At 43.2% G+C, this 13,297-nt stretch overlaps 1 protein-coding gene across 1 annotated transcript in view; it reads left to right on the top strand.

Moving 5' to 3' along the window:
• The first annotated feature begins 461 nt into the window (after positions 1-461).
• LOC145341189 (uncharacterized) overlaps positions 462-13,297 on the top strand; it is a 38,837-nt gene continuing 26,001 nt past the window's right edge. Inside the window, exon 1 of the mRNA XM_080186145.1 lies at positions 462-2,867. Coding sequence (XP_080042271.1) covers positions 475-2,867 — 2,393 coding nt within the window. The 5' untranslated portion in view covers positions 462-474. The remainder of the gene's footprint in view (positions 2,868-13,297) is intronic.

Here is a 13,297-nt window from a genome sequence, read left to right as displayed (position 1 = left end):
TTAAAACAACATCCTGCAGAGACCAACAGAAACGTAAGAAAACCCATCAGGATGTACCCCTAAGGAAGTGGTGGGCAGAAAATATTGCACGGCACAGTGGTTAGCACAACTGCTTCACAGCGGCAGGGAGCCAGGTTCAATTCCGGCCTTGGGTGACTGTCTGTGTGGAGTTTGCATGTCCTCCCTGTGTCTGCATGGATTTCCTCCAGGTGCTCTGGTTTCTACCCACGGTCCAAAGATATACAGAATAGGTGGATTGGCCATGCTAAATTGACCCTTAGTGTGCGGTTAGGTGGCTTAGCCGTGATAAATGCATGAGATTATGGGGATAGAGCCAGGGAGTGGGCCTTGGGTAGAATGCTGTTCCGGAGAGTGCAGATCCAATGGACTGAATAGTCTCTTTCTGCCTTAGGGATTCTATGGATTTTAATATTTGTACTATTTTTCCATTTCAGACACCTCTGAAGGAGAACAATGAGATTGCCCTCTCTGGAGATCCTTCTTGGCGTGTGTATTTTTATACCTACAGCTTTCTCAGAAAGGAACGCTCACCAATACAGTGTGTGTGAACAATGCAACTCTGACAACATCTGCAACTGCTCTTCATTGAAGTTAGAGAATATTCCACATGTATCGGAAAACGTGTCTGCGTTTGATCTGTCACACAACAAGATCTCACAGATTAAGGACACTGATTTCATTACATATGTGAGACTGAAAAGACTCCTGTTGCAGTCAAATCAAATCCAGTCCATTGCTGAGCCAGCGTTCCAGCACAATACAGATCTGGAGTATCTTGATTTGTCCAATAACCTTTTGACTCAACTGTCACCCAATTGGTTTCAGTATCTTTCCAAATTCCAATACCTCAACATTTCAGGGAATAATTACACAGATTTGGGATCAGGGAGAATTTTCTCAAATCTGACCCAACTCAGATGGTTAGAATTCGGCAATCCTTCTCTATCTTTTCTGAAGGAAGATGACTTTGTAGGAGTTACACATCTGGAGGAGTTTATTGTAAAGGCAGAGAAATTACTTGTGTATCAGAAAGGAAGTTTCAGTTCATTCAGAAATATAAGCCACGCTGCCTTGAGTTTGCACAATACATTTTGGAATGAACCAGACCAGGCTCAGCAGATTCTTGTTGAGTTATCAGGATCCACCACCCACATGGAGCTGAGAGACTTAACGTTTCCTGACAAAAGCTTATTTCCCACAGTGAACAACTCAGCAGTGAGAAAATACACCTTCAGAAATACTTCTTTTACAGATGGTGCGGTGCTCAATTTTATAAATTCATTGATAAATACAAAATTATCGGAACTAGTTGTGGAAGACTGTGAACTTTCAGGAACTGGGAAATGGTTTGATGTAAAACCCATTACAAGCAACTTCCTACATTCAATAACATTAAGTAACATATCTATTAGAAAGTTTTATTTGTTTTATGATCTTTCAAGTATTAGTGAGTTATTTGTACATGTTAAAACAGCTAAACTTACAAAATTAACCATGTTCCTGATGCCTTGCCACGTATCCAGGAGATTGCAAAATGTGGAGTTACTTGATTTAACTAACAATTTGTTGAATGATTATAGACTGGAGGAAACAGTCTGTTCAGGAGCTTGGCCTTCTGTGCGTTATCTTATTTTGCAAAAGAATGATTTTAAATTCCTGGATGTAACAAGTTCAAAATTATCCACACTTTCTAATCTTACCCATTTAGATTTGAGTCAGAATAGGTTTCATGACATGAAGACTTCTTGCAAATGGCCAAAAAATCTACAATTTCTGAACCTTTCGAGCTGTGAGATGAGAAGTATAAAAGAGTGCATCCCTCCAAATGTTGAAGTATTGGATTTAAGCAACAATGCCCTCCGAAGTTTTGATGTTAATCTCCCTTTGCTCAAAGAATTAAATGTGTCCAATAATAAGTTTAAAAGGTTACCAAGTGATGGTTACTTACCAAAGATGGAAATTCTGAAGATCAGCAATAATAAACTCACCTCACTCACAGATATAGAAATCAAAGCATTTAAGAATCTTCGGTTTTTAGAGGCTGGAAAAAATAATTACATTTGTTCATGTGAATTCCTGTCTTATATGAATCATGACATAACTGTCCAACTGTTGAACCAAAAGGAGAATTACATCTGTGATTCACCTCTGTTTCTCAGGGGAATGTTGATACAAAATAGTAAACGCTCTTTTTTTGACTGTCACACAGCACTGTCGCTAGCCTTACTGTGTATTGGCATATGTTTGGTAGCAGGCATTGTTGGGATGATGTGTTACAAGTATCATGGGATCTGGTATATCCAAATGACTTGGGCATGGCTGAAGGCAAAGAGGAAGCCAAAGAAAGCGAGGAATAATGACATTTGTTATGATGCATTTGTGTCGTACAGTGCAATGGACTCAGAGTGGGTGGAAAACTTCCTAGTAAGAGAGTTGGAGAGTGCTCACCCACCTCTGACGCTCTGCCTTCATAAGCGTGATTTCATCCCAGGGAAGTGGATAATTGACAACATTATCGAGTCCATTGAGAAAAGCAGGAAAACCCTGTTTGTTTTGTCTCAGCATTTTGTTCAAAGTGAGTGGTGTAAGTATGAGCTGGACTATACCCATTTCCGTCTATTTGATGAAAATGATGATACAGCCATCCTTGTTCTGTTGGAGTCAATTCCAAAGGAGACCATTCCTCAGAGATTCTGCAAGCTTCGGAAACTGATGAATACTAAAACCTATTTGGAATGGCCCCAGGAAGAAGCAGAACAGCAAATCTTCTGGTTTAACTTGCAAGCAGCATTAAAATATGAAACAAATGTAACTGAGGGCCATGAGATGCACAGTTTCTCTCCAAAGTGACTAATATACTTCTACTCCTTGTAAAATTAAGCAAAATACTGGTTTATAATGATATGACCTTTCTGCACAATAAGTGTGGATAGCAGGATATATTAACAATAAGTGGGCCTGTTTAACTGAACAAAAGGGAGCGAAATGCAGGTAGAACAATAATGAACTGAGATACAGTAGAATAGAACACATCTATTCACACATATTTTTATTTACTTCTCACATAAGTAACATTTTTTTGGTGTACGTTTTTCAAAAATCTGCTCCACATCATAATGTCCTGACTCCTCTTCCCAATATATGCACTAGAACTGATGGACTCCAGTGGGCGTGTACAGCCATTTCAACTGGCTGGGATACAGGCCCAATGGAGATTATTGATAATGGAGATTATTTATATAATTATCAACTAAGAGCATTGAATACATTACATTTACACCTAATGACTTCATAAGATAGAGGGTTATAGGTAAACCTAGGGATACATTTGGCACAACTTATGGGCCGAAGGGCCTGTTTGTGCTGTAGTTTTTGTATGTTTCTATGTTTCTAATCATAAGATCCTCAAGTTATGGTCTTTACGTAAATGAAAGGTGCTTGTTGTGAATAGTTATCGGATAAGAAAAGCCCTCTCCCAGTACTATAGTGACTTGCCTGTCATTTCTCTCCTGTTGCTTATGCAAATCTCACTCATTAACATTTTCAGAACAGTTTCTGGTTACAGTTCAGCGCAAGTTTATCATTAAGCTTCCAAATCATCATTCTCAATGTATTGAGGAAATAACTCATTAAGTGACTTCTTGGATTTGCATGTAAAAATGGTTATGGCCTCTGCTCTCTAATGCTCTTAAGTAAAATGTTTGCAAAGTGTAACAATGAAATGTAATTAAAATGATGCGTGCTAAAGAGAGATGACTGAGACTGGATTTGATAATAATAAGAAAGATATTACATTTTTTTGACTATTTATGGGATATGAACATTGCTGACTAGGCCAGCAATTATTGCTCATCCCTAATTGCCCTTGAGCAGCCAATGGTGAGCTACCTTCTAGAAGCGCTGCAGTCAGCTGGTGTAGGCACATCTGTTGTCCTGTTAAGAATGGAGTTCCAAGAATTTGACTCAGAAATAATGAAGTAACGACAATGTAGCTCCAACTCAGGGAGTCGTACGACTTGGAGGTAAGCTCCAAGTTGACGCATCTGCTGTCCTTTTTCCGCTAGTGGTAGAGGAAACAAGTTTGGTAGGAGCTGTCAATGGAATTATGGTGAATTGCCTCTTGCATATGGTACATACCACTGCCTCTATGTACTGTGAGTGAAACATTAAGGCGAGGGGTATGGTGCCGATCAGCTGGGCTTCTTTGTCTTGGATGGAGTCAAGCTTCTCGAGCATTGTTGGAGCCACATTTATTCAGGCAAGTGGAGAAGATGGTGGATGGACTTGGGGGAGTTACTAAATTGTGAAGAGATCTGCAAAAAGATAAGAGACAGGTTAAGTGATTGGCCAAAAAAAGAGCAGATAGAATATAATGTAGGGAAATGTAAACATTGGCATAAAAAATAGAAAAGCAACATAATGTCTAAATGAAGAGATTGTGGGACTCTGTGGTACAGAGAGATCTCAGTGTGCTTCAATCACAAAAAGTTAACATACAAATACAGCAAGTAAGAAGGCAAGGAAATGTTGGTATTTATTGCAAGGGGAATCGAATATAAGTTCAAGAATGTTTTGTTAACAGCCAGCGAGGCCACACCTTGAGGATTGTGTACAGTTTTAATCTGCTTCTGTAAGAAAGGACATAATTGCATTAGAAGGATTTCAGGGAAGGTTCACTCAACTGATTCTTGGAATGAAAGGCTTTATCTTATGAGGAAAAGTTGAGCAGGTTTGGCCTGTGTCCATTGGAGTTCAGAAGATTGAAAGGGAATCATATTGAAATATGTAAGATCCTCAGGGGGCTTGACAGAGTGGATGCTAAAAGAATGTTTTCCTTTGTGGGAGAATTAAGGGTTTCCCATTCAAGCCAGAGCTGAGAAGAATTATCTTCCCTGAGGATTGTGAGTCACTCTCTTCCCCAGAGAGTGGTAGAGGCAGGGTCATTGAATATTTTTAAAGAGGAGGTGGGTAGATTCTCGACTAACAGAGGAGTCAAAAGTTTATCAAGATTCGACAGGATGGTGGCATTGAGACCACAATCAAATGAGCTGTGACTTTATTAAAGATGCAGCAGGCTACTCTTGCTCCTGATTTCAGTTTTTATGTACTTGCTATGGCATTCACAGGTCTGACCTGCTGTTGTACCACAGTATTGATATGGCCAGCACAGTTCAGTTCCTTTGCAATGGAAGGTCCTGAGGATCAGGGGAATTGCCCATCAGAAGTCAAGACTTCCGTCAGGTCCCAACGTGCATATGCCAATGATTTGGAGGCCGGAGGATTTGACCCGAATGTGTTTCCACAGTGCTGAAGTTCAGAGCTTCCCCTGATGTTTGGCACGATTTTAATGGATGACCAACTCTTTTCTTATCGTTCTGCTCAGTATATTGTCTTTCTCTTAATCAAATACATCATTTCCCCTTTTATTTCACGTGCCCAGTATGTCTCTAATTCATCCAATTTCATTCTGAGTCACTTCTGTTTTTCAATCTTCAAGTCTTATGGTTTAGGGATTTCCATTATTCATGAATGTCCCGGATGCCGCACTATCCTTGCTGCATTGAGATCAGCCACGCTCCCAGTAATTCAACGCCCAAGAATATAATTTGGCCGAGAAAAGTGTAAAAATCTAAAAGGGCATGTCAAAATTGTCAGCCTCCTGTAAATTCTGGGCAAAATGACCCCAATGAACACAGGGGCAGGGCTGAATTTTATGGCGGGTGTCAAAGTCAGAGCAAATCCGTCTCCGCTTGACCAGCTCGCCTCACAGACATTTAATGGCCATTGGACTGGAGGTGGTTCTTCTGCCCCAGTGAGGAAAGACGTCTGCAATCAGAGACTGTCAGACAATCAAATGGCCAGCAGCTATCTGGTCCCAGCAGCGCCACCGGGAACAATGGCCACTGCTGGGACTGCAGGGAGTCCTTAATAGCAGATGCCAATGGAGACTGGATTTAAACGCTAGGTCTGGCTGTCACTGGTGCCAAGTTGGCAGGTCCAGGTGAAGGTGTGGGTGATGAAGGTTTGGATCACAGTGGGGGGGAAACCCAATGAAGGGAATATCATAGAAGAGGGGTCTTTGATGGGTGCAGAGAGCCCAAAAAGGTGGTGCCCTTGCCCAGTCACCAGTCTGCCAAGTTTTGCCTGACTTGCAGGACATTTGTTGTCAGTCCCCCTTGCCACTGGTGAAATCCCAGCAGTGGTGGCAGAAGGTCCTTAGTGGTTACTCGTCAGTCACATTAGGGCATTAATTGTTTCACAAGCAAACAAGCTGCCCAACCCCTTCACCACTGCTGGTAAAACCACAGCAGGGGCAGGCAGAGGGATTGGCAGTATGCATAGCATGACTGTCATGTCACCCAGTTTTATGGCCTCCCCTTGCCAGTCATCCTGCCCTGAGGTAGGGGAGGTGCATAAAATTCCAGTGACAGGAGGTAATGTTAACCCTGAAATAAGTGGGCTGTGCTGGTGGGAGGTTGAAATGCTAAAAACTTAATATCTGGCCAAGGCTTGTCTCAATCACACCCCTTACTGGTTTCAAAGGAGATGGGATGAGGGTGGGTTACCAAGCTGTTCTCAGAAGGTGGGTTGGATGTTGAATCATTTAAAGGAGATTCATGCCTCTACTTTAACAGCATTTCTATTTTTACCCACAGTTAGTTGGTTTTCCTGAGCTTTAGGAAAGCCTGGCAGGCAAAAGGAGGAATGGATTTGTTAGGTAAGTGCCTTTACAACACTGCTTCTGGGCCAAGAGGAGCAGGAGTGTTTGTTCCAGGCCCAGTAAAACACACCCATCACCTCCACAATACCCCACCAAACACTTCCCCCTCACTGAGACCCATCCACCTTTCACTAACCCACTCCCTCGGGACCTCTTCTCTGATTCTCCTCCAACCCCAGGTTCGACCTACTACCACAAGCACTAAACCCATCTGCTCCAGGGCAACAACCTTTTCTAAAGCCTTCCCCATCTTATTGACAACTAAAGGAAGGTTTAATGTAAAGTTTATTTATTAGTCACAAGTAAGGCTTACATTGCAATGTAAGCAATGAAGTCACGGTGAAATTCCACTAGTCGCCACAGCCCAGCGCCTGTTCAGGTCAATGCACCTAACCAGCACCTCTTTCAGAATGTGGGAGGAAACCTGAGCACCCAGAGGAAACCCACAGAGACACAGGGGGAACGTACAAACTCCACACAGTGACCCAAGCCAGGGACTGAACCCAGGTGTCTGGTACTGTGAAGCAGCATGCTGTGCTGTCCCTGACCTATCCAACCAAGGATTTCTATAAATACAAGCCACATACACCACAGAGCTAAAACCCCACGCCATTCTCCCTGCCTTAAATCTTTGTCTGCAGCTTTCAAACCTAGTTTCAGTAAATACCAGGATAAAACTATCTCCTGACATTTATTATAAAATGGAAATTAAATATTTTTCTTGGGTGAAAATTAATAAATTGAAATATAGCGTTGGTGTTAATTTTTGAAAAAATCTGCATGGGTATGCAATGTGGTTTCTTGTTTAACTTTTACTTTCACTACATTCTGCTGAAATGCTCCCTTTTTTGAACAGGCTATCCAAATTAAATTCAGCTTGTAGGCTGGAATGTCTTTGCAGAATATTTTTTAATAACAGACCAAGTTGTTAATCATGGTTACAATGTTAATTCTTTGTACACTTTAATATAAGACAAATGACAATGCAGAATTGATGTGCAGAAACTGATATTTAAGTTCCACACGCGTGAGGACGACCTCAACTGAGATCTTGGGTTCATGTCACATAATCTGTAAACCTGGGTTTGCAAAATCTCACTAACTGTCCTGGCTTAGGCAATTTATATCTCCTTAACCTGTGATTATCCCTCTCTCCACTCACATTGTCTATACCTTTAAGACTTGCATTCCAACCATTATTTTGCAATTGTGTCTCTGTGAATACATGCTCTGTTTGTGAACCCAACTCTCCACCCACCTGATGAAGGAGCTCAAATAAACCTTTTGGACTTTAACCTGGTGCTGTGAGACTTCTACTCAGCTTACCCCACCTTACGCTGGCACCTCCACATCAAAAATTACAAAGGTCAGCGCGCAAGGTCCATGGATTCACATCATTAACACTAAATGCATCTTTCATTGCCGGTTTCAGGCACATCAGGAGGCGACAAACATGATCGCTAGATACTTCAGAGTGCTTTCATTCAGTCCATTCATCTCTGGCAGAATTCTGTCTTGTGACACAAATGTTTATACCTTGGTGAGCTCAACATGGATACACTGGCAGAATTGGAGTGTCCGCTCCAGAATACAAGACAGGGCAAAACTTAGAGGTTTGCCCAAATGTCCAAGTCCTCTGGGTTTTAGCCTGAGGTGACCCTGTTTCACTGTGTCATCAGCATGTTGCAGCACAGCAGTGGGTCTGCTGATGGGAAGGCTGTACACTGATAGGAAAAGACATCTGACCCCCATTTTCACAATTCTGCTAACCAGTGCGTGGGCTGGAAATGAGAGGCAGGCTAGCAACATAAAGTGAGAAGCATCTCCACATTAGGTACGCATCGCACTGAACCTGCTGGACACACCACTCTCTCATTGACTCTCAAAAAATGACACCCTTAAACTGTCTGGCTGCAATGCAAAGTGAAGTTGCTGACCGCAGTTTTCTTGTTAGCAGATGCTGGGGATTTGAGAGTGCAGCAAAAGAATGGATCTGATTCAGATGGTGTTGAAATAGTGCAACTGGTAGAGAAGTGTTATTTTAAGAAAAATAAAATCACCCTGTGGATCCTCACTGAGGTCATATTTGTACTTTCAAACAGGAATCTATAGTGTTAACAGTAAAATAAAGAGGGAAGTTCGGCAGAGAGTAATCTCATGAATAGTGAGATTAAAATTTTACTTCTCCTCTCCATGGTGAAAATGGATATTTTGAAAACTGCTCCTTCTAGAGAAATACAAAGAACAAAGAACAACCTGGCACGGGAAACAGGCCCTTCGGCCCAACGAGCCCACCCGCCATTTTAAAGCATTTTCTTACACTTACCTTGCCCCATGTGTATGCGCGTGGTACCCCTATTGTAAGCAGATTCAGGGGGGAATAGTTTAGGGACAATTTGTTACACCAATCAGCCTAAGAGCACATCTTTGGGGTGTGGGAGGAAACCGGAGCGCCCGGAGGAAACCCACGCAACCACAGGGAGAATGTGCAAACTCCCACAGACACTGGCCCAAATCCATGTATCTGCACAGCTAGCAGTGCTAGTCACTGAGCTGTTGCGGCGCCCGTCTGCTGGTCCAGTTTTAAGCACACACAGCAACGCGAAGTACTAAGCTACTCTCGAAACATCCAAGAGCAGCCCACGCACGACCCACCGTGTGCATGCCCCTCGTCAGACAACAAGGTGGACCGACACCTGCGGATTAAAAGAGACAAAACATTAACATCTACTATTACATTTCCAGTATCGACCCGAGGCTCTGACCCTTATTTAAAACTGTCTTATATAACCCTCCATCCCTGTTTCATTCATGTGCCTATCTAAGTAAACCTTAAACAAGCCCAACGTTCCTGCCTCCACCACCCTACTCGGTAGCGCGTTCCATACCCCCACGACCCTCTGTGTGAAAAACCTTCCTCTCACATCCAAATTATACTTCTCCCCCCTCACCCTTAGATTGTGACCCCTCGTGATATTTGTCTCCAATCTAGGAAAAAGCCTGCCACTGTTGACTCTATCTATACCCTTCATTATTTTATACACCTCTATCAGATCCCCCCTTAATAAGAACATAAGAACATAAGAAATAGAAGCAGGAGTAGGCCATCTAGCCCTTGGAGCCTGCCCCGCCATTCAATAAGATCATGGCTGATCTGAAGTGGCTCAGTTCCACTTTCCCACTTTCTCCCATCTCCGTCTTTCTAAGGAGAAGAGCCCCAGTTTTCCCTATCTTTCCTCGTAACTCAGTCCTTCCATGCCAGGCAACATCCTGGTAAACCTCCTCTGCACCCTCTCCAGGGTCTCCACGTCCTTCCGGTAGTAAGGTGACCAGAACTGGATGCAGTACTCCAAATGCGGTCTAACCAACGTTCTGTACAACTGAAGCATTAGACGGCAGCTCTTATACTCTACACCCCTTCCTATAAAGGCTAGCATTCCGTAAGCTTTCTTCACAACCTTCTCTACCTGTGTTGACACCTTCAGAGACTTGTGCACCTGCACTCTCAGCTCCCTCTGTATTTCTATACTCTTAATCGGTTTACCTTTTATCATGTAACTCCTCCCTACATTATTCCTTCCAAAATGCATCACCTTGCATTTGTCAGGATTAAATTCCATCTGCCACCTATCTGCCCAATATACCAACCTATCTATATCCTGCTGTGTCACCTGACAGTCTTCCTAGTATCTGCCAATCCTGCCATCTTGGTGTCATCTGCAAACTTGGTGATCACGCCATGTACGCCCTCTTCCAAGTCGTTTATATATACTACAAAGAGGAGAGGTCCCAGTACTGAGCCCTGCGGCACACCACTGGTGACTGACCTCCAGCCAGAAAAGGACCCTTCCACTACTACTCTCTGTCTCCTATTGCCCAGCCAGTTTTCAATCCATCTAGCTACCTGTCCTTGTATTCCATGTGCCTTAACCTTTTCTACCAGCCTACCAGCTCAAATCCGCTTGCTTCCTCCTATACTTCTGTTTAATGAAAATCTGGCAACTGATCTGTTGTTTAAAATCTTTCCACTATAATTCTGTCCGTATACATTGTCTTTCCAGCCTCTCTCCAGGGATGCAGAATATTCTGGGCTCTGATTGCCATCTGATTTTGTATTTGTTGACAGCAGCCATGCTTTGTAGAATAGGTGATGCCTCCATGATGTGGGGTGATCTGCAAAGGCTTGGATGGAATAAAAATGGTCAGTGGGGAACAATAGGCTGAGTGTGAATTGGACTTATTAAACAAAGCAACCTTTTCATGTCACCCACATTCTCCTACCTGTAATCAGCACAGCCACCAGTCCTGACCCTCAGGTGACATGCACCCACATCAACATGTATACACAATGCTACTCAGAGTTCTGGGAGATATCAGAGGGAGAGGAATTTAATTTACTTTTGTTGTTTTCAATGTGCTTGGGCATAGCCTCAAAATAAGGGGAAGCAGATTTAGAACTGAGTTGAGGAGGAACTTCTTTACACAAAGGGTTGTGAGTCTGTGGAATTCCCTGCCCACTGAAGCAGTAGAGGCTACCTCATTGAATGTTTTTAAGGCAAGGACAGATAAATGTTTGAACAGTAAAGGAATTAAGGGTTATGGGGAGCAGGCGGGTAAGTGGAGCTAAGTCCACAAAAAGATCAGCCATGATTTTATTGAATGGCGGAGCAGGCTCGAGGGGCCAGATGGCCTACTCCTGCTCCTAGTTCTAACATTCTTATACATTTGGACAATACAGGTGTTGGTAACATCTGAACCATCTATTCTTGTAAAAAAGAAGCAAGATGCAGCAAAATGGTTCCTGCACTCGGGCAGCCTGGAGACAGGTAAGTTAAACCTTTGGAACTTTGTCTAATGGAAAGTGTCTGAACGTTTTTGGAGGTTCTTTGTCTCATTTGTTTGAGAATGTTCTACATTCTCCAAGGAAGGCTAGAGGAGTCGGTGATTTTAAAGGCTGCAAAGGGGGGCAGCAGTGAATATGCCGGTGTGTTTGCAGCAAGGCAGGGACACGGAGACAAACACAACTGACCCATGTTGTGGAGAATCATTTCCCCTGTTGGGTTCAGGAGGTGATAGCAGCTTTCCTTGCTCTGTTTTGTTCCCTTGTGTTTCTCTTGCCACTTTGTCCTACAGGCGAGAGGAGAGAACGTTAATGCCTGTGTAGCCCTGTGAATTCTGCTTTGTGAACTGCTGTGTGATGGAGGAGACCATGGTGCATTGATCAGCCTGAGAGGCTGGCATTGTGGTGACCAGGGGCTGCCAGGTGGAGATGCATTCACTGACATCAACCAGCTGGCTGAGTTAGACAAATATTCCATCATATTCTGGACTTGTGCCTTGTATGGTGGACAGGCTGTGGGGAGTCAGGAGGTGAGTAACTCACCACAGAATTCCCAGCCTCTGAACTGCTTTTGTAGCCATTGTGTTTATTCCTTCCTGTCCTGGGAATGACATGGTTGCACAGTGGTTAGCACTGCTGCCTCAAAGCACCAGGGACCCGGGTTCGATTCCAGCCTTGGGTGACTGTGCGAAGTTTGCACGTTGTCTGTGCGGGATTCCTCCTGGTGCTCTGATTTCCTACCACACTCCAAAGATGTGAAGATTAGGTGGATTGGCCATAATAACTTACCTCCTGATGTCCCAAGATGTGTAAGTTAGGGGGATTAAATGTGTGGGTTTATGGAGATAGGATCGAGGGTGGGCCTGGGGAAGATGCTCTGTCAGAGAATTGGTGCAGACTTGATGGGCTGAATGGCCTTCTTCTGCACTGTAGGGACTCTATAATTCCATGACTCCATGATTAGAATATAAGAACCGAAGAAATAAGAACAGGATTAAGAGCCTTATGAGTAGATAATGCATCATTTCACAGAAGTATGAAATGATACATCTTGCTCAGAAGAATGAGGGGAGGCAATATAAAATAAATGATACAATTCTAATGTGGTGAAGGAACAAGGTGATTGCGGGGTTAGATGTAAACAAATCACTGAAGGTGTCAAGGTGGTTGAGAAAGTGGTTAAAAGGATGTAAGGGTTCAGGTGTTTATCAATAGAGGCATAGGGTACAAAAGGAAGGAAATTATGAGAAACCTTAATAAAACATTGACTAGCGTATTGTATTGTGGCTAATTCTGGGAACCCCAATCTAGGAGGGAAGAGTACAACTCACCTGATGAAGGAGTGACACTCCGAAAGCTCGTAATTCCAAATAAACCTGTTGCACTTTAACCTGGTGTTGTGAGGCTTCTTACTGTGCCCACCCCAGTCCAAAGCCAGCATCTCCACATCACGAAGGTTTGAGGAAGGGTGAACAAAAGATTCATGAGAATTTGGAGATGAGGGACTTCAGTTATGCGGATAGATTAGAGAAGCAGGGTTTGATCTCCTTGCAAAAGAGAAGGCTGAGTGGGGATTTGATAGGGGTGTTCAAAGTCAGAGTAGATCAGGAGAAGCAGAAGGTTGGGAAACCAGAGGGCAGCGATTTACTGATTGGCAAAAAGAGCAATAGCGACAGCGGGAGAATTGTTTTTACACACTTTGTGGTTAGGATCTG

This window comes from Carcharhinus amblyrhynchos, chromosome 1 (assembly GCF_965287045.1).
Source record: "Carcharhinus amblyrhynchos chromosome 1, sCarAmb.v2.hapA, whole genome shotgun sequence".
NCBI classification, from domain to species: Eukaryota; Metazoa; Chordata; class Chondrichthyes; order Carcharhiniformes; family Carcharhinidae; genus Carcharhinus; species Carcharhinus amblyrhynchos.
This window is presented reverse-complemented; position numbering and strand designations above follow the sequence as displayed.